The 23,429-nt window shown below is 36.3% G+C and overlaps 1 protein-coding gene and 1 non-coding gene across 2 annotated transcripts; one reads left to right on the top strand and one right to left on the bottom strand.

Annotated features, from left to right (window-relative positions):
- Nucleotides 1-17,536: 17,536 nt before the first annotated feature.
- TRNAK-CUU (transfer RNA lysine (anticodon CUU)) lies at nt 17,537-17,609 on the bottom strand. The gene has a single exon. It is a non-coding gene; the product is annotated as a tRNA-Lys (tRNA).
- Nucleotides 17,610-22,114: 4,505 nt separating this feature from the next.
- On the top strand, nt 22,115-23,187 carry LOC131146294 (SKP1-like protein 1). Its single transcript, XM_058095786.1, has 2 exons — nt 22,115-22,467; nt 22,715-23,187. The coding sequence occupies exons 1-2, from the start codon at nt 22,186-22,188 to the stop codon at nt 22,886-22,888; spliced, it is 456 nt and encodes a 151-aa protein (XP_057951769.1). The 5' UTR covers nt 22,115-22,185; the 3' UTR covers nt 22,889-23,187.
- Nucleotides 23,188-23,429: the final 242 nt, after the last annotated feature.

The following is a 23,429-nucleotide window of genomic DNA, read 5'->3' as shown; positions in this document are numbered from 1 at the left end:
ATGCATTTCAGATTGACAAATGCCCTGGCTGCATTCATGGATATGATGAATAAGGTCTTCCAAAAGTATTTGGATCAATTTGTAGTGGTATTCATTGATGACATGCTGGTCTATTTGAGGAGTCCTAAGGAGCATGAGACACATTTGAGGCTGGTACATTAGGTACTCAGAGAAAGGAAACTCTATGCTAAATTCAAGAAATGTGAATTCTAGTTGGAATAAGTTACATTTCTAGGACATGTAGTATCTAGGGAAGGTGTTTCAGTGGACCTAAGAAATATAGAGGCGGTAGTTGATTGGGCGAGACCGAAAAATGTGCATGAGTTCAGAAGTTTCTTGGGTTTGGCAAGATACTATCGCCGATTCGTAGAAGGATTTTCTAGATTGCCAAGTTCTCTGACACGGCTAATGAGGAAGGATGTGAAGTTTGAATGGACTAGTGAGTGCGAGTAGAGCTTTCAAGAATTGAAATAGCGACGAGTCAATGCCCCAGTTTTGACAATTCCATCAGAAGATGGTGGATTTGTGATCTACGATGACGCGTCTCATAAAGGACTCAGATGCGTATTGATGCAACAGGGAAGGGTTATTGCATATGCTTCTCAGTAGCTTAAGGAGTACAAGAAAAATTATCTTACGCATGACTTGGAACTTATAGTAGTGGTTTTTGCATTAAATATTTGGAGACACTACCCATATGGTGAAAGGTGCGAGATCTTCATAGATCATAAAAGCTTTAAGTACATTTTCACGCAAAAAGAGTTAAACATGAGACAAAGGAGATTACTTGAGTTGATAAAAGACTATGACTATACCATCAGTTACCACCCAGGGAAAGCTAACGTGGTAGTTGATGCTTTAAGTCAGAAGTCAGTGAATGCATCAGTCTCAGCAATAGTAGCTCAATAGTAAATTAGGATGGATCTAGAAAGGCTTGGTGTGGAATTTGTGGAATGTAACCATCAAGGGTTCATTACTAGTTTGGTTGTTCAACTAACCTTGCAGGAAAGAATTAAAGTCGCTCAGATGAAAGATGCGGAGTTGGTAAAAATTGTGGAGGAAGTATAGAGTGGGATAGGAACAGGTTTCAATATTTCAAACGATGGAGTTTTGAGGTTTTACACCCGGCTGTGTGTACCTAAGGATGCAGAGATTAAGAGGATAATTCTGGAGGAGGCTCATCGCTCTCTTTATACTGTACATGCAGGGAGCAAAAAAATATATAGGGATTTGCGAGAATATTTCTAGTGGAATAACATGAAGAGAGAGATATCTAGATTCGTAGAGCAGTGTCTAACATGTCAGCAGGTGAAGGCCGAGCATCAGAGGCCAGTAGGACTATTGCAACCACTTCATATTCTTGAGAGGAAGTGGGAGCACATTTTTATGGACTTCGTCATGGGGTTACCACCGACACTTCATGGGCAAGATGCCTTCTGGATAGTTGTTGACCGACTGACAAAGGCCACCCATTTTGTTTCAATTAAAGTTAACTACTCCTTGAATAGGCTAGCAGAGTTGTATGTTCAAGAGATAGTCAGATTGCACAGCGTACTGGTGTCCATTGTATTAGATCGGGACCCATGGTTCATCTCCCGGTTCTGGAAGAGTTTACAGGAAGCATTGGGATCTTGGCTTGCTTTCAGTACAACATTTCACCCCTAGATCAATGGACAGTTAGAGAGGACAATACAAATTTTAGAAGATATGTTGCGGGCATGTGTGCTGGATTTTGGGGGTAGTTGGATTCATTATCTGCCATTAGTTGAGTTCACCTACAACAATAGTTATCAAACTAGTATAGGGATGGCACTGTATAAAACATTATATAGTCGGAGGTGCCGATCTCCGTTATACTGGGATGAGGTTGGTGAACGGCAGATTTTGGGACAAAAAATTATACAATAGACTTCTGAAAAAATTAGACTCATCAAGGAAAGGATTAAAACAGCTCAGAGTATATAGAAAAGCTATGCTGATATATGCCGATGCGAGTTGGAGTTTGATGTGAGGGATATGATATTTTTGGTAATTGCTTTGATGAAGGGCGTCATGAGATTTAGGAAGAAAGGTAAACTAAGCCCTAGGTACGTCGGAACATTTGAGATACTAGAGAGGGTTGGTTCGGTTGCTTACAGGATAGCGTTACCCTCCGGCACTATCTAGGATCTATGACGTGTTTCACGTGTCTATGTTGAGACGGTACGTCCCAGATCCTTCACACGTGATCAACTATAAGTATCTAGAGATTAGAGACACCTTATCATATGATGAGGTGCCAGTTCAGATTCTAAACTGGAAAGAGCAGGAGCTACGTTCCAAGAAAATTCCACTGGTGAAGGTACTCTAACATAATCACGCTGTCACGGCCGAACCCTAAAATGGGCCTCAGTGTGTGATTTAGTAACCTAGCCTGTCCCTGTATCATACAACATTCATGATACAACACAATATAAGGGTCTGACCCCATAGGGTTCACGTATACCCTATCCATCATCACATACACAGTATTTACACAGCAGAAAATTCAACCTAATACATTTATAAAACCATACCAGAGTCTATACAAAATAGGATCTAGTTCCCAAAAATACATAACGTACCCCGAGTGTCTACATAACCAAAAAGACAACTCAACAAAGGACCGGTACTTACACAAGTACCTCTACATAGCTAACCAACCACCACGCTCTTGAACCGCTAGGATGCTAGTGTCGACTACTTGAAGGACCTGAAAAATATTTGTATGATAGGGGTGAGACGCCTCTCAGTAAGGGAGAAACAAGTTATATCAGTGTGTGGATACATGAGTGTTATTTCAATAGCAAACATATGTTTCATAATACTAGTATTTTCACAAATACAGTTCTAGTATACATATGATACAAAGCAATACGATCTGGTGTCGTCACACCCTTCGACCTAAGCCAGACTGTCTGGTGGTATTTCACACCCTTTGGCTAAAGCTAGACTGTCAGGTGGTATTTCACACCCTTCGGCAAAAGCTGGTGCCCCCGGTAACCTAGCATAGCATAAGCCCCTAAAACGTTGAACCAGTACAGATCTGGTGTTTTCACACCCTTTGGTAAAAATCGGCCGATCCAGTGGTACTGCGCACTCCTCGGCAAAAGTCGGTTATCAAAGCCTACAATCTTATTCCGACTTGGTTCAATATCTCAGCCTACGACATTTTAACCCGGCCCACTTTGATATATCCCCATCGGTACTATCCCGACTCAACATTTTCACAAAACCTAGAACATTTTGGAACTCACGTTCCTATATCTAATTTCAAATACATACAGCCCACGGTAGTTAATCGACACACTTTTCCACAAAATACATCACTCAAAGTCATCATCTCATTCCACACTTATTTGGGTAAACACATAATCACATATCAGGTATTCCAGAAATACAATTTAAAACAATTAAAGATATGGTCATCTCTATATCATAGTTTATACCAATATAATGTTTTCCAATAGAAACAAAGATGATACTCAAAACCCTTAATTTTCCCAAAAACTGTAAACTGAAAATCCCGTAATTTTACTTGATAGATTTTTCCAAATAAGTAACTAAAACGTCCATAGAATCGTAAACTACAGTTTTACCGATTTAGATTACAAAAATAACTGATATAAACAAAAATCCCTTAACTTTCCTCAAAAATCGAAACACGAAACTAATCGGTCCAAGACGACGACACGGGATCCCCAAAACCTAAAAATAGAAGAACAATACTTCAATATATTCACAACTACTACAGATCTATCGAATCAGAAATGAAATCGAACTCTTACCTCAATTTTGGGATAAAACCTCAAAATCCACGAAACTAAATTCTGATCCACTATAAACGTAGAGATTCCCCTCCTGATCCATGTAATAACGTTGGATCGTTGATTCAGGTAACAGACGACACGAAACCCTATAGAGAGAGAGAGAGAGAGAGTCCCCTTCGAATTCTAGAGAGAGAGAGAATCTTAGTTTACTTAGCAATGAAGAAATGAATAGATATTTATAGCCCCTTTAACCCGTCCAGACTTGTCGATGAGCATAAGAATGGAGTTCGTTGATGATGGAGTTAGCCTCGTCGATGAGCCTGAGATTTCAAAATTTCCAAAATCTCTTGGCATCCACTCGTCAACGAACCTCTGAATTTCGTTGCCGAGCTAGAGAAGGGACTTGGTTGATGAGAAAAGGAGCCTCGTTAACAAGCCCTACTGTTTTTTCCTTTTTAAATTTCCTTCCCTTTTCTTATTTATTTAATTCAAAATTCTTGGGTCGGGTTCTTACAACCTCCACTCCTTACAAAAATTTTGTCCTCGAAATTTGTAATCTCTCACTAGAAACTCATCCACATACCAAAACGTATAACTGACTCTAGAAAGAGCCGGTGGCTATTCACATAGCAACCCCGTCCCAAATTTATTACATACCCTCACTTATGGCGGAGGAATACCGTGGTTACATACACAGTGTCTTGGGAGTTCACAATATCACAAAACCCTTCCAGAGACTAACCACACATTAATACTTTAAATAGATACATCAAATACATCACAGAATTACCTAAATCGTACCTGCAAACATTACTCCTCAGAATAGATGTGGATATTTATGGCGTATTTCCGTCTCCAATTCCTAAGAAACCTCCTCAATCGCGTGATTCCGCCACAACACTTTCACTAGCGGTATCTCCTTGGTACGCAGCTTCTAAACTTTCTAGTCCAGAATCTGAATAAGTATCTCCTCATACGCCAAAGTACCTCAAATGGTCTGATATATATCTCGGGCTCAACTTGCCCTTCTTCCCAAATCTTATCACCCCTTTCATCGGAGCGATTCTCAGGAATATCTTACCTCCACCTCGAATTCCAACTCACGACAACGAACATCTGCGTAACTCTTCTACTGACTTTGACTGATTTAATTCTATCCTTGATCAACGTGAACTTCTCAGAAGCTTGCTGTACAAGTTCGAGACCCAATATTTGCCGTTCACCGACCTCATCCCAATACAGAGGAGACCGACACCTCCGACCATACATTGCCTCGAATGGTGCCATTCCAATACTAGCTTGGAAGCTATTGTTATAGGCAAATCCCACTAACGGTAGAAACAAAATCCAACCACCGCCGAAATCTAACACGCAAGCCCATAACATATCCTCCAAGATCTGTATCGTCCTCTCTAACTGTTCGTCGGTTTGGGGGTGTAACACTATATTGAAAGTAAGCTTCATTCCTAGTGCCTCCGATAAGCTCTTCCAGAATCGAGAAGTAAATCTTGAGTCTTGATTTGAAACGATGGACACCGATACCTCATGCATTCTGACTATCTCTTACACGTATAGATCTGCTAGCCTGCTCAAGGAGTAGCTAACCTTCATCGGTAAAAAAGGAGAAGATTTAGTCAACCTGTCCACAATCACCTAGATTACGTTCTGCCCGTGAACTGCTGGTGGTAACCCAGTGATGAAGTCCATAGAGATATGCTCCCATTTCCACTCCGAGATGCTCAATGGTTGCAATGGCCTTGCCAGCCTCTGATGTTTAGCCTTTACTTATTGACACGTCAGACATTGCTGCACAATTCGAGAAATCTCCCTTTTTATACCACTCCATCATAAATATTTGCACAAATCCCGATACATTTTCGTGCTACCCAAATGTACATACAAGGAACAATGCGCCTCCTCTAGAATAGTCCTCCTTATCCCCTCGTCGTTTGGAACACACGTTATGTTTCCAAATCTCAATACACCTCCCTCGGAGATGTTAAAATCTGCAGCCAAGCCCTTCTGCACTTTCTCTACAACCTCGACTAACTCCTCATCATTAGCCTGTACGGCTTTAATCCTCTCTAATAATGTCAGTTGGATCACCAAGCTAGCAATGAAAGCCTGATGATTACCATCTATCAACTCCACGCCAAGGCTTTCTAGATCCCGTATGAGATGATGTTAAGCTATCATTGTCGATACTGTTGCATGCTCCGACTTTCGACTCAACGCATCAGCTACCATGTTAGCTTTCCCTGGATGATAACTAATGGTGCAATCATAGTCCTTGATTAGTTCTAGCCACCTCCTCTTCCTCATGTTCAACAACTTTTTTGTGAAAAAGTATTTGAGGCACTTGTGGTCCGTGAAGATCTCACACTGTTCACCGTACAAGTAGTGTCTTCAGATCTTCAACGCATATACTACTACCGCCAACTCCAAATCATGTGTGGGGTAATTCTTCTTGTACTCCTTGAGTTGTCAAGAAGCATAAGCAATTACTTTCCCTTACTGCATCAACACACATCCTAAACCCCTCAGTGATGCGTCGCTGTAAATTACAAAACCACCATCCCTAGACAGGATGGTTAAAATCGGAGCAGTGACCAATCGGTGTTTCAACTCCTGGAAACTTTGCTTGCACCTTTGGTCCAACCAAATCTCACACCCTTCCTCGTCAACTGTGTTAGAGGGTTAGATAACTTAGAGAATCCTTCCACGAATGCCCGTAGTACCCAGCTAGTCCTAGGTAACTCCAAACTTCCTGTACGCTCTTCTGTTTCACCCAGTCAACCACTGCTTCTATCTTACTTGGATCAATTGAGATACCACTTCCTGACATGACGTGGCCAAGAAATGCGACCTGCTTCAGCCATAACTCACATTTCTTTAACTTGGCATACAACTTCTTTTCCTGTAGTACCTGAAGTACCAACCTTAAATGGTTTTCGTGCTCTTCCGAACTCTTAGAATATACTAGAATATCATCGATGAATACCACTATGAACTGATCCAGGTACTCATGGAAAATGATTACGGGTCAAAACTGCTTAATTGGGCATCTTAACCCGGGCTTTTCAGTTTATATTTTTAATTAAATATCTAAAATTATCCAATATTTTAATAAAATGCCAAAATCATCATTCTTGAACTTTATTGCACTATTTATGAAGTTTTGGTAATTTTTTTGTCGCAGGAAAATTCCCGGGAATCAAAACCGACACCTGTTCATATTTCATACATAACTTTTCCGTCCAAGCTCCGATTGATACAATTCAAATTTCTGGAAAAAGAGGAAAGGATTATCTACAACTTTTGTGTTTTGAGTTTTGTGAGATATGGGCTTCAGAAGAGCAGAATTTGCGACGAACAGAGAATAAATAAAATGAGAAAAAAATATATATATGAATGGGTATTTGATGTGACCCGGCCATGCATGGCCGGGTCGGGTTGGGTAATCCGGGTCATAGGGTTTTTCCCCATCCCCTTTAAATATTCTCTTCCTCCTCCTTCTTTTGAAAGGCAGCCTGTGGGGGCTCTCTCACGCTCCTTGTTCTTCTTCTTCCTCTTCATCCTCTTCATCTTCTTCATCTTATTTTTCTCTTACTTAGTTTTTTTTCTTGTCTTTCTTTCCCGCTGGCCTCTCTATCCTGCTCCTCTATTCTTCCTCACACCAGCCCCTACACCAACTCCTACCCGCAACCCCTGCTTCCCGCTGCAACTCCTACCCAGCAGAGCCACGGCCAGCCTCCCTCCATCTTCACCCTGCTACAGCCCACACAGCAGCAGCTCCTCTGCTGTCTGCTCCAGATTTTCACCCCTCCAGCAGCTCCTCTGTTACTACCACAGCAGAGGCCAGCAGCAACTCAGCAGAAGACAGCAGCAACTCAGCAGACCAGCAGCTGCCCTCTCCAGCAGATCCTCACGGTTCTTCCACAGCAGCCGTGAACACAGCCGCCCATCCTCTGTTTTCTCTATCTCTCTCTCCCTTTGCTTTTCTTTTATTTCTTCTCTTATTATTAAGTTGGTTATGATTAATGTTTTTATTGAAGTTAATTCGAAAAAAAAATTGATCTTGAATGATATTGTATTTCAATTATTTATTTGAATTCTCAAGTAATTTTAGTAGTGAATTTTTATTCGTTTTAATTTAATTATTTTTATTCGTAATTTTTTTGTTAAAGGTTTGATTTTTATTGTTTTACGTATGTGTTTGATTGAGTTTTTATTAGTGCGTGTTTTAATTTCGTGTTCAAAGTTATTGTCTTTAGTTAGCGTGAGTTTTGATACTTGCTTAAGTAGACTAGGATTTCCATACTTGTTTTTTTTATTGCAAGCATGAGTGGCTAAGTTCGGTAACTCGGGTTGTGGGTCGATGTCGTTTGCGTTTCATGGTTTATTAGTTTCCCTAAAATATCATTGTTAAACTTTTATTTGGTTAAAACCGAAAATTGAAGGCATCGTTGATAAATCACTAGCTCTTGTTTCTTGTTTTGTTGTTGACGTTAGGCACATCAAAACCTTGATTTAATCTAGGATTTTCATCAACTAATTTACACGAAATTCGGTTGATGCTTAATGAGAGTTTATATTTTCTTCCGTTTGGATGTGGCAAATTTACTCGAGTTTAGTAATAAAATTTCATCTTATTAATGCCTTGATTGGATTAACAAGAAGAGGAGTACGGCCTAGGGAATTAATAAACGATGGAAGCAAGTAGACATTGACCCGTAACCCGAGTATTTGGTAAATTGTTTCAGTTAATCCGTTTAATTTGGTTGCATTATTAGATTTACATTTTTGAAACATTGATAAAATTTTAGTTTCATTTTGATAGTTTACTCAACCTTTTCTCACTTTGTTTACTGTTTTCAAAATCGTAAAAGACCAAAAAGATTTTCAAACCCCATTTTTCAGCAACAGGATTTCACTAAACTTGCGTAAATACTTTGATACTCAGTGGTCCCTGTGGAATACGATCCTGGACTCATCCTTGATACAACTTGACACTTCTGCACTTGGAAGCATAACTCAGAACGAGTCAGAAAACCCTATTCATTAGGTTCATAAATACCGCTGGAGCATTAGTCAACCCAAATGGCATGACCAGAAACTCATAGTGACCGTATTTGGTTCGGAAAGCAGTCTTTGTAACATCCTCAGTCCTAACTTTCACCTGATGATACCTTGACCATAAATTGATCTTCGAAAAGACCTGCGTTCCCTGCAACTGGTCAAACAGATCATCTATACGAGGCAATGGGTATCGGTTCTTCACTGTTACCTTGTTGATCTCACAGTAATCAATACACATTCTCATTGACCCGTCCTTCTTCTTCACGAACAATACTGGAGCTCCTTAGGGCGAAACACTAAGTATCATATAGCCTTTATCCAGTAGTTCCTGCAACTGCTCCTTCATCTCTTTAAGTTCGGCTGGAGCCATTCCAAATGGAGCTTTAGATATCTGTGCCTTGCCTGGAAGCAATTCAATAGCGAACTCCACCTCATGATCAAGAGGTAAATCGGGTAAGTCTTCCAGGAATACATCCGGAAATTCGTTAACCACTCGGATATCTTCAAGTATTAAATCATCCTGAGGTGGTTACTACACACAAGCTAGGTACCCCTAACAACCATCCAAGAGTAACCTTCTCGCCTATATAGTTGACGGAATCTGTGGCGTCGAACGCACACACGATCCTACAAACTCATATTCCTGCTCCCCAGGAGGTCTGAACACCACCACTTTCCTACGACAGTCAATCATCGCAAAAATGAAAGATAACCAATCCAACCTCAGTATAACATCAAGCCCGTACATGTCGTATACTACCAGATTCACCGGTAGTGACCTTCCTTGAATTACCACTGGGCAGTTCTCTAACATCTTCCTAAAAATCAGCACACTTCCGGGCGGTGTGGCCACAGACAATCGCTCATCCATTACTTGGGTTTCAGCCCCACACATTTTTCACAAAATTCGCAGATATAAAGGAGTGGGTTCCTCCTGAATTGAATAAAACAATAGTTTTATTTAAAAACAGTAACATGGTACCTATCACCACATTGCCAGTGTGTTTTGCATCCACTAGAGTAAGCGAGTACACTCTCGCCTGAGCTGTGTTTCCCCGAGGCACCGAATTCTGTCCTCAATTCTGACCCGATGCTGCCGTACCAATCGTCGGTGTAGGACAGTTTTGGGATACATAACCTAGTTTGCCACAATAGTAATAGTTACCTATGAATGGCTGGCACTCCCTATCATGCCACTTACAACACTTGGCACAATGCACGTGAGATGGATCCCCCTACGGACCCTGCTGTTCCGTATTCTGGCGATTTTCTAAACCATAGTTTCTCTTCTTCCACTGTCCCTGTCTAGAACCAGTCTGAGAACCAAAAGGTACCAAGCTCTTCTTCTAATCCTGTGCCACCTCATCCTCCCAAAGACCAGCCTCAACTACAATGACTTTCTCCACCAGAACTGAAAACTCCCAAATCTGTAGCATTCCTACCAGCCTATGGATGTCCTTCCTCAGGCCCTTCTCGATTTGAGCCTTTTTGTACTCGTTCGAGATCATACACGGCTTAAAGCGAGACAACCCGATGTATCTAGCTGCATAACTCTACACTGTTAGGGTCCCCTAATTCAGACTCGAGAACTCGTCTGCCTTTGTGTCACAGACAGAAGCCGGGAAGTATCTCTGGAAGAACACCTCTTTAAAATGGCCCCACATCATCCTTGATGAATTAGTCCTCTGCTCCTTAAGCAAACTCACCATCATCCACCACCTCTCAGCTTCTCCTGCTAGCTGAAACGTAGCATAGAGAACCTTCTGCTCGCCAGTGCAGTGTAGAACTTTCGGTATCTTTTCTATCTTCTGCACCTAATTCTCCGCTAGAATCGGGTTGGACCCTCTAGTAAAAGTCGGAGGACGCATGCGAGTGAACTTCTCAATGGTGCAACCCGCAGCTGTAGGTGGACACTTCTACCCCCTAACACTTCGCCCAATCTCTTGCATAATATACCTGGTCAAATCCTAAGGCACGGAAGGTGACCCTTCACTCGCAGTCCCTTCCTAGCTACTATCCTAGTTGCTATCTTTGGGCTCCATACTAAAAATAGTATAGGAATATATTAGTATTCCTATATCATAGCACAGTTAACACAATCATTGTAGAATAATCATGTTAAACTCTAGACTCTCAGGCCTAGGTTTGCCTTACAGCTCAAACACGAAACCATCAATGGTTTGCCGTGATTTTACTAAAATCGTCATTCCAAGAAAAACACAAAACACCACCAATGAGTCCCCGTCTAGCTACAAGACAACCCTCAACCTACTCTACCCATTCCCTACATCTTATACTCTGGTATGTTCACAAAATCACGCATAACCAAGTCTACAAGACCTAACAACCAAGTTAGCTCTGATACTCAGCTGTCATGCCTCGAACTCGGAAATGGGCCCTAGGGTGTGATTTAGTAACCTAATCTGTTTCTGTATCATACAACATTCATGATAGTACACAATATAAGGGTCTGACCCCATAGGGTTCACATATACCCTATCCATCATCGCATACACAATATCTACACAGCGGAAAATTCAGCCTAATACATTTATAAAACCATACCAGAGTCCATACAAAACAGGATCTAGTTCCCCAAAATACATAACATACCCCGGGTGTCTACATAACCCAAAATGACAACCTGGAAAAGGACCAATACTTACATAAGTACCTCTACACAGCTAACCAACCACCACGCTCTTGAACCGTTAGGACGCTAATGTCAGCTACTCGAAGGACTTGAAAAATATTTGCATGATAGGGGTGAGACACCTCTCAGTAAGGGAGAAACAAGTTATATCAGTGTGTCGATACATGAGTGTTATTTTAACAGAAAACATATGTTTTACAATACTAGTACTTTCACAAATACAGTTTCAGTATACATACGATAAAAAGCAATACGATTTCGTGTTGTCACACCCTTCGGCCTAAGCCGAACTGTCTGGTGGTATTTCACACCTTTCGATAAAAGCCAAACTTTCTGGTGGTATTTCACACCCTTCGGCAAAAGCCGATGCCCCCAGTAACCTGGCATAGCATAAGCCCCCACAGTGTTGAACCGGTGTAGATATGATGTTTTCACACCCTTCGGTAAAAATCGGACGATCTTGTGATATTGTGCACTCTTCGGCAAAAGCCGGACATCAAAGCCTATGGTCTTATTCCAACTCAGTTTAATATCTCAGCCTACGACGTTTTAATCTGGCCCACTTTGATATATCCCCATCGTTATTATCCCGACTTGGCATTTTCACAAAACCTGGAACATTTTGGAACTCACGTTCCTATATCTCATTTCAAATACATACAGCCTACGGTAGTTAACAGACACGCTTTTCCAAAAAATACATCACTCAAATTTATCATCTTATTCCACACTTATTTGGGTAAACGCACAATCACATATTAGGTATTTCAGAAATACAATTTAAAACAATCAAAGGTACGGCCATCTCTATATCACAGTTTATACCAATTTAAAGTTTTCTAACAGAAACGAAGATGATACCCGAAACCCCCTTTTCCCAAAAACTGTAAATCGAAAATCTCATAATTTCACCGGATAGATTTTTCCAAATAAGTAACCAAAACATCCATAGAATTGTAAACTAAAGTTTTACCAATTCATATTACAAAAATAACTAATATAAATAGAAACCCCTTACCTTTCCCCAAAAATTGAAACACGAAACTAATTGGTCCAAAATGACGACACGGGATCCCTAAAACCTAAAAATCGAAGAAGAATACTTTAATATATTCACAACTACTACTACTACTACGGATATACCGAATTAGAAACAAAATCAAACTCTTACCTCTATTTTGGGATAAAATCCAAAAATCCTCGAAACGAAATTCCAATCCACTATAAACATAGAGATTCCCCTTCTGATCCACGTTGTAATGTCGGATCGTTGATTCGGGTAATAGATGACTCAAAACCCTAGAGAGAGAGAGTCCCCTTCGAATTCTAGAGAAAGAGAGATCCCCTTCAAATTCTAAAGAGAGAGAGAGAGAGAGAGAGAGAATCATAGTTTACTTAGCAATGAAGAAATGAATAGATATTTATAACCCCTTTGACCCGGCCAAACTCGTTGACGAGCATAAGAAGGGAGTTCGTTGACGACGAAGTTGGTCTCGTCGACGAGCCTGAGATTTTAGAATTCCCAAAATCTCTCAACATCCACTTGTCAACGAACCTCTGAATTTTGTTGCTGAGCTAGAGAAGGGACTTCGTTGATGAGAGAAGGAGCCTCGTTGACGAGCTCTGCTGATTTTTCCTTTTTAAATTTCCTTCCCTTTTCTTATTTATTTAATTCAAAATTCTTGGTTCAGGTTCTTACACACGCAATTGAGAAAACTTCATGGGAATTAGAGGAAAAAATACGTCAGAAGTACCCACACTTATTTAGCGAAGCCCAGCGTTAGTCAAACAATTGCGACGGTTCAAGTAAATATTTGGTTGTTTTGGTTGTTGACGTGGTCAGTGTAAATTATATAATAATTTGTTTAGTTAGAATTTTTCTGTCATTGTTTTAAGTTATGAGTGGTTTTGGGAGAGTTTATATTTTGAATATTTGTAATCTCCTAAAGGCCGTATATGTAACCACGATATTCCTCCTCCATAAGTAAGGGTTATTAATAAAATTTGGGACAAGACTGCTATGTGGGTGGCCGTAAGCTCTTCTTAGAGTCAGATAAACATTTCAGTGATTCTTAGAAGAGGTTGTGATAAGTATAAGTTAACAAATTTCGAGAACTAAATTTCTATAAGGAGGGGAGAATGTAAGGACCCCAAAAATTATATGTAGGAAAGTGTTAAAAAAAATTTAATTAAAATTTAAAAAAATTTAAATTAAATTAAATTAAATGAATGAATGAATGAATTAATAATTATTATTAATTTAATAAATAAATATATTTTAATATATAATATAATATTATATTATAATATTATTATTATTATTATTATTATTATATATTTATATAACCTCTTGAAGCTTTAGGAAGCTTTAGGAGGATTTCAAATTGAAATTCAGAGACCCCCCCTGTGGAATGCTCTCTCTCTCTCTCTCTCTCTCTCTTCAATTTATCTCCGTCTGTAAGGCAAATTGAAAAACGAACATCATATCTGGATCCTAACTCCGCTCCTCAATACTTTAACCGGAGTGGATTCATTATTTGGATGTTGTAGGCACCACTCCAAGGTTAAGGTAAGGGGAATATATTATGTCAGGTTTATTTTAAAAATATTTTTGATTAAATTTGAGTATGTGAATTTAATTAGATTTATGTTAATTAAAATATACCCGATTTAAATTGAATATGTAAAATTAATTATATCTATATTTAGATTTTATTCTAAAAATATGCCCGAATTAAATTAAACTGTAGGAATTTTATTATATCAGATTTTTGGGGGATATTTTGGAATTAAATTAAACTGTAGGGATTTGATTATATCAGATTATTGGGAATAATTTGAAATTAAATTAAACGGTAGAGATTAGAGTATATCGGGTTTTCTTGGAATATAATGAAATTAAATTATATAGGTGAAATTAATCATACTCTTATTTTCAACAAAATAAATTTTTTCCGCGTAGTTATTATAGTATGATTTATTAGACAAATCATGTGACATGAGAATAATTATTATTGTATGATTAAACATGATGATTTTTATATAGTAATGAAATTATAGTTCATACGGTTTTATGCCGAATTCAGACGACTTATGTTGAGTTATGAAATGACAGTTTTATACAGAGATATGATATGACAAATTTTATATAGAATTGTGAACATATCAGATTTTATACAAACTTATGAAAATGAGATCATGTTACAATTTTATTATATAAATTGTATTATACGGTAGCAGAACCCTGATTTACTAGTTATGATTCAGAGCATGGTACCGTAACTTGTATTACATGTAGTGCAGCCACACTATCAGGAAAGTGTAGGCGGACGACAGTCGATTGACCCTTGAAGTGATGAATTGCAGGAGCAGATTACGCACTAGGTTCGGACCAGGTTGGGTGGGCAATTGTACTATAGACATAACAGTTTTGACTTAGCCTGGTAGACCAATCATAGTTAAGTCCAGCTTTCGGGTCGCACAATCTGATCATGGGAGATTATACATGATGTTATATGATAGTATATATACATGTAGATTTATGAAAATATGATTATCTATTAAGTTAAAGTATGTTTGAGTCGAAAATATGTATTTAAAATTGTATAGTTGTGTGTGAGTTATGGTATATAAATGCCTTTTTCAGTTGAAGTTAAATTAATTGTTATGTTTTACTTATGTAAAAACTCATCTGCCACACACTGATGATAATTTATTCTGTCTTACTGAGAAATGGCTCACCCCAATAATTTCAACATTTCAGGAATTACCAGGAACTAAACCCAGAGAACTCAGGGGCGGGATTAGTTAGTATTGTATAGGTAAGTTCTGGTGAGACACTGATATGTGTATATAGATAGGCTTTTGACTGTTTGAGATATAAATAATCAGGATTTTGGAGGTATATGTATAATGATGGTGGTATTTGAACTCTGGTATAGTTATTGTGGTATTTATGTTTTTCGTTACATGTTTGATAAGGAGTTATGGATAGGTATACCCGATACCTCACTTCGGGTTGGGATCGTTATATATATCGTATAAGAGACATATGTTATGAGGAATTGTACTCTAGGCCCATCGGATTTAGGGTATTACAATTGTGGTATCAGAGAAGTAGAATTTTCGGGTCTTTAAAGATACATTCAACTGTTAACACTCCTTGTTTTTAAAATTTGTGTGTGTGCATGTGTATGTGTTTTTTGTATTTGTTTTTTGCTTTTAAAAAAAAAATTTTTTTTTTCATGAATCTTATTAAACCAAACCTCCAAGAAGATGGAGCATAAGTATCTTATGAATTATTTTATTAATATACATTAACAAAGAAATTGATCAAAATATCAATAATAATTTGATAATTGATGAATTGTATGCTATGAATATAGGATTATTACTCAAGTTTTCAAAATTTAAATTTTTTGGGTATATGCCATGCTCATAGTGGCATATATATTTTTACTATTTTTATTGTTGTTGAGATGTATTTATGCATAACTCTAACTAATTGATTTTTTTTAAAATAAAATTCATGTATTTTAATAGAGTATATAATTTAGTTAAAAACCAAAAAAAAAATTATAATAATTACAAAAGGTTAGTTTGGTATTGGTGTTGTTTTTTATTTTCTGTTTACGTTTTTACATAGTGAAAAAACAAATTACAAAAATATATCGGTTTACATTGTTAGTATTTTTTATTTTTGTTGTCGGTTTTTAGATGTTTGAGAAAAAAAATAAAAATCATATTTTGTAATTTTCAATTATTTTGACAATCTATTGTCAAAAACTTTTTTTATAAAAAATATATTTTTTAGATTAAATAATTCATTTTATGCATAATTTTTTTTATTAAAATTTAAATTAAATGATCACATGAATTTAAATATAATAAAAAAATGCTCATAAAATTTCAAAAAAGTTTCAAAAAATAATAACAAACATTTAAAAATACTCTACTATTATTTTTTTTTTTTTAATTTTCATGTACAATAAGATTATTCTTATAAAGTGAATTTTGAAATATAATAATTAAGTAAAATAATTATATTACTTTTTTTATTATAATATTTTTAGTTTGTATTATTTTGTACTTTTATTATTGTAATTATATATTTTTAAATGTTATTTTATTTAAAGACTAAAATGAATGAAGTTTCAAACTTGTTTAAACTTTACAAATACTAATTTGTACCAAGTTTCATAATTTTTGACAGTTGTGCCAACTGGTTCTAAACATGTTAAAAGAATGTCGATAAATTTTTTACATTGTTAGTTTTCTAGTTCTATTATCGATTTTTGGCTGTTTGAGAAAGAAAAAAAAATTTAAAGTCTAATTTTATGATTTTCAATTGTTTTGGCAACCTATTGTTAAAGAAATTATTATCTAGAATTAACTTTTAGAGATTAGATAATTCATTTTATACATAATATTTTGATTAAAATTAAAAATATATAATCATTTGTATTTAAAATATAACTAAAATAAAAATATTCACAAAAAATAATAAAAGTCATTTACAAATATTTTAAGTTGTGTTTGGATGCATGAATTTTAAACCTTAAATTTGAATTTGGATTTAGATTGATTTGGACAAATTTTAAAATAATTTTATATTATATATTATCCAAATCCGATACAAATCCAAATTTAAGACCTCTCCAGGGTTACTATTTGTATAGTGAACTTTGAAATATAACAATTAAATAAAATAATTGTTAATTTTTTTATTTTTGTCATTATGTTTTAGTTTATATTATTATTTTTACTTTTATATTATTGTAATATATATTTGTAATTGTGATTTTATTTAAAGAATAAAATAAAAAAAAATAAATCAATTTTAACTTCATAAATATTAATTTAACTTTTGATTTATATTTCTAATTTTTAATTTTCATTTTTGATAAATTTTAAGAATTATTTTATAGCAGATGATCTTAAATATTTTTAAAAGCAGTGTGAATAAATCTTTTACAGATATAATTACAAAATGTTTGTGGAAACTGAGAATTAGATTCGCCCACCGTGGGGCTCGAACCCACGACCACAAGGTTAAGAGCCTTGCGCTCTACCGACTGAGCTAGACGGGCTTTGTGCAACGGTTTCAATTGAACTTATTTGAAATTTATGTTTCCTCTTTAATAATACTAGTAAAACTGCGCCCCCCCACCCAACATACGTGTATATATATATTGTTAGTTTATTTTATTTTTAAACTGAATGAAGGTTTTTATTTCATTTAAGCTCTAGGTATTCCAAATATTATTTTATCTAATTTTAGTTGAAATATATTTATTGCTTTTAAGAATATTCAATCTTTCTTTAAAAAGATAGAGTACTTTTGTTCACCAAATGATTTATTCAATTTCAACTTATATATATATATATATATATATATATAACATGTAAATTTATTTATTTTAAAAAAAATTAGCCTTTCTTTTAAAAGATTAGTATTTATGTCATATAAAAATAAATTTTTACATATATATATACTAAGCATGAAGCTTCACTTTTTTTGAATAGATAGCTACAAAAGTAAATATTCAACATACTATATTTTAAAGCTACACTTGAAACATGAACGTCTCAAGTTTTATTTTTTAAAAGATAAGTTATAACAATTTTGATAAGTCAACATTCAATCCAAGGTTGTAAAACATTCAAAACTCATATTAAAATAATAGATTTTAAATAAGATTATGTCAATTTTTTTTAATCAAATAATCGCCCCAAGTTAACAAATATGGTTATCAAATTATGTGTGACATTCTCTTGAAGAACAATTAAAAACAATCTCTTTAATCCAAATGATAATTTTATATTAAAGATTGTAAGACATATATGATAATATTTCTACCAACAACAACAACAAAACTAAGCTTTAGTTCCATTAAGTAGGGTCGGTTATATAAATCTTTTTTCGCCAATTTATGCGATACTATTTCTTTTGATAGATTCAAGGATATTAAATCCTTACTCATTATCTCCTCTCAAATCATTTTAAATCTACCTATACCCCTTCTACTGCCCCTCATAGTAATTAAGTCACTCTTCCTCATAGGTGCACTATGTGACCTACGTTGCAAGTGTCCATACCATTTGAGTCGTTATTCTCTTATCTTATCTTCTATAAGAGTTACACCTAACTTACCACTAATATGTTCATTAATTTATCTTTCAATATAATACTACTCATCTATCTAAACATTCTCATATCGACAACTTTTACTTTTTGGATATTATGTTTCTTCGTCGGCCAACATTCTGATCCATATAACATAGGTAGTCTTATAGCTCTGCTCCTCAACGTTTTAATTGGAGAGATTTCGTCGTTTGGACGTCGTAGGCACCACTCCAGGGCTAAAGTAAGAGGAATAGATTATGTCAGGCTTAAATTTAAATCATATCTGATTTAAATTGATTATTTTTATTTTAATTATTTCCAAATGCCTGGGTTAAATTAAACAGCGGGGATTTGATCAAATCGGGTTTTTGGGAATATATTTGAGTTAAATTAAACTGTTGGGATTTGATCAAATCGGGTTTTTGGAAATATATTTGAGTTAAATTAAACTGTGAAGATTTGATCAAATCGAGTTTTTGGGAATATATTTGAATTAAATTAAACTGCGGGGATTTGATCAAATCCGATTTTTGGGAATATATTGGAATTAAGTTAAATAGGTGAAATTGATCATATCCGAATTTTTATTTGAAATTACTGCGTATTTATATTTATAAGAATTTCCTAGGAAATTTATGAAATTATAATTATTAACATTCAAATTGTGGGGCATGAGAATGATTTTCTTTTATTTTATAATTAAACCTGTTGGAATTTATATGGTATTATATGTTAGCTTTGGTGTATTCCCAAAAGGGGGGTGAATTGGGTATTTAAAAAATTTCTCCTTAAGTTAACCAATCTAGTAGCAACATTGCACAAACCTAGGGTCTTTCTATTTAATTATAAACTCAATCAATACATGTACTGCACCTAATACAATTAGATCAATTAGCACATGGCTGACCTCAACCTTTACAAATTCTCCTTGCGGGGCAGAGAAAATCCTAACAATCCTTACAGGCTGGATTACCGCCCCCTCAGGTCATGCTTGGAATACAACAGTATTTTTCACAACAAGACTGATACATTGATTATTCTTTCATGTAAAGCAGATATATACCCAATATAAGCAAACACATACACATCAACAATATGGATATAGTGTAAGCTCAGTAATGGTGATAAATATTCATAAACAAGGTATCGGAGTTATGATTTATAGCTTGATAGTAAAAAAAAATGGTTAGAAAATTTGGGTTGTTACATGTCATGTCCAAAATACAAGAATCTACAAACTCATTCGTTGACCCTGTTGAAACCGAAAGCATATCACCGTCACTGCTCCCAAAGTCTCCTTCTTCAACTACATTCGCTGTTGTTGACGAACTTTCTTTGCTTTCAGCAACTCCCTTCCTAATCTCTGGATAGTCAGATTTATGTGCCCTCTTTTACCGCATTTAAAATACCACACGTCCTTCTTCTTCTTGGACTTGGACCAAGCCCTATGGCTGCTCCATCCACCCTGAAAACTGCTTCTCCCACGATCTTGATTCAACTTCACCATGAGCCCTTCAACATGTGAACCCTCATTGCTGGCCTTCTTCCTTTTGTGGAACCCCAGCAATGCATTCGTGATGTCCTCAAACTCCAAGGTTTCTTTTTCCTAAGTTAGCGTTGTAACCAGGTTTTTGTATGTAAGAGACGTAGGTAGGGAATTCAGTAGCATCAATGATTTATCCTCTTCCTTGAACTTCACATCAACACTCTGATCACTAATGATCTGATTGAAAGTGTTGATATGCTGAGTCAGGTCTAAACCCCCCGCCATCTTAAGTCAATAATGTTTTTGCTTAAGATGCAGCTTGTTCGTAATCGACTTGGACATGTACTGGCTTTCGAGCTTCAACCAAATTGCAGCTGGTGATACCTCATCCATGATGTTATACATCACGTCAATTGCCAAACAATACCGGATAATGGACACAACCTTTGCTTTAAGCTCCTTCCAACTTGCATCATTCATGTCGTCCAGCTTCTTTCCGTTTAAAGCCTTCACCATCCCTTGCTGCACTAGCCAGTATTTTACCTTTCATTGTTAAAGCCCAAAATTACTAGTTACATTGCACTTATTCACATTAAACTTTATCGAAGAGACCCCTACCATTGTTGAACCAATAACTTTGATACCACTTGTTGTTCGTCGCAGTAGATGTGCAGTGGAAGCACATAATCACAGACAAATTAATCAACAAACACCAATGCAACGTGACTTGCGCTAACCGAAACTATCGACAATTTAGGCCAAACCATCGAGGGTTTGAAGCCAAGAGTAGCATCCTGCATATTCTGTCTGAAACCATCGACGATTAGAGCCCAAATCATCAACGATTATCCCTCTACTGACATCCTCATCTCATGCTTTTGCTCCTTGCTTCATGTAGTTTTCTTGATGCATGCGTTTCCACTCAAAATATGAGTTACATCCCCAACACCCTCAAAGACCAAAAGTTAGCTCAGAATGGGTTGCCACCTCAAACAAAGCCCACAGTGGGCCTTAAATAATCAAATTGGCCCAAATTGGGCTGCAATAAAAATAATGGTCCCACCATGAGCCCAAAACATAACTTTGCCCAAATTGGGCTACAATTTACAAATTGAAATGTCTTGACTTGTGAAATAGACTTTGGAACATGTTATATATGTAGGTGAATGCATGTGGAGAGGGTTCGGTCCAAGCAGCACAAGAATGGAGCTCGAGACTTCTTTTTTCCTTTTTTTTTTTTTTTTTTTTGTTTGGCCATTTTTATTCCATTTTTCGTGTAAACTAATGCAAACTATGAATGTGAACAACATTTTATGATAGAAGCTTAATGCATTAATGCTTATTTCAAGGCAATGAGTTTGAGAGAATCAAAACAAACAATGAGAGCTCCCATTTATGCAAAGACCTTAGCAGACACGTCCATCTCTCCTAAAAAAAATTCAGTTGAATGATTTCAAAAAGATGTATACTCTGTTTTTAAAACAGTAAGTTTTGTTTTATAATACTGAAAAAAAAAATGAAATATCTACAATATTGCCTACCGAAGCTTGCTATTCATAGATCGTCACACCTTGTTGTCCTCCATTAACCACAACTATCGTCGCTCATCATTGCAGTTGTTATCACTTTTCCAAATATGCTGGATGAGGATGAGTTCTCACGACATCTATTGTTGCCTTACTAAATTTGACTCTTATAGTTAGGTTTTATTGTTAGTATTAACACTTCAAGTCCTATATTTTTTAGATATTTATTGTATCATAATAAAAAAAATTAAAAAAATTATTAGATAATGCTCATGAAACACATCGCATATTAGTGAGGCTAAAATATATAAAGTTTCCTTATACTAAAAATTAGTTGCACCATACCCGTTTGAGGTAATATAGTTACCAAATAGGGAAAACTTGGATTACTTGAGAATAAAGCGCACCGGCACCGCCTTCAATTTCTATAAATTCAACCTAAACCCCATACGCTATAGTTAATTTTATATTCTTAATTCTCCTCCAAATTTTCAAGTACTCCATTCAACGTTCAGTACCGTTTCACGATGACGCTCGTCTTGAAGACCTCCGACGGCCAAATCTTCCAGGTGGAAGAGGCGGTGGCGTTGCAGGCCGGATTGATCAAGCTCTTGGTCGAAGACGGATGCTCCGCCGACGTTATCCCCCTCCCCAACGTCACCGGCGCCATCCTCTCCAAGGTCCTCGAGTTCTGCAAGAAGCACGCCCATGCTTCCGCCGATGCCGCCGCCGCCGACGCCGAGAATCTGAATTCCTGGGACGCCGACTTCGTCGATGTCGATTTGGACGTCCTCTACGATCTCATCATGGTCAGTGTCATTATATCTCTGTCATTGATTCATCGATCTTCCCCCTTTTGTTTTCGTTTTCAAATTTCAAAATGTTTATATATATATATATATGCAAGAAATAGAGATTGCTGTTACTGAATCCTCTTCATTGCGGACTTGCAGAGCGATTCGAGCTTATCGGTTGCTTAAATATTGTTCTTGTTGAAAAATCTTGATTAATTTGTTTGGGATTTTTTTTTTTTTTTTTTTTTGAATTTGGGGATAGGCTGCGAACTATTTGGACATAAAGGAGCTGGTGGACCTGACATGCGAGACGGTGGCGGAGATGATAAAGGGGAAGCAGCCGGAGGAGATAAGGAAGATCTTCAAGATCAAGAACGACTTCTCGCCGGAGGAAGAGGGGGAGATTCGCCGGGAGAACCAGTGGGCTTTCGACTGATTTAACTGGCTACTACAACTCTGTCCGTCTCTGGATAGAATTTCTTTCTTTTCTTTTCTTTTCTATTAATTTCGTATTGGCTCATATTCGTTGCACTAACTGAACTATAGTTATTTTTCAAGGCGTGAAATTTAAATTTGCTTAGATTTATAGAAGCTTGATGTAAAATTACATTGAGTTTGATATAAATCTATACAAATTTTAATCAAAATTATAATATTCATGCTTGTAGACATTAGTTTAGTCATTGTTTGATATTTTGATTCATAATGAAATTTGTATGTTACCTATTTGGTGAAGAGAGACGGTTGTCCAATATTTTACTATTGCAAATTATTAGGTGGTCTTGGATCTTTATAATCTCACACAATCGATGTGCGATAACCCTAACAATCTCTCTTTTACACATCACGTTTCAAATCAGCGGCATCACGTACTTGACATTCAAAAAGCTATTGGACTTGAGAATTTCAAATTTAAAATTCAAGTAATTTCATATGAATTTCAATTTGGTAGCCTTATAATATATACACACAAAAAA

Source organism: Malania oleifera, chromosome 13, assembly GCF_029873635.1.
Source record: "Malania oleifera isolate guangnan ecotype guangnan chromosome 13, ASM2987363v1, whole genome shotgun sequence".
Taxonomy (NCBI): domain Eukaryota; kingdom Viridiplantae; phylum Streptophyta; class Magnoliopsida; order Santalales; family Ximeniaceae; genus Malania; species Malania oleifera.
The sequence above is the reverse complement of the archived record's forward strand: the minus strand, read 5'-3'. Positions and strand labels throughout refer to the sequence as shown.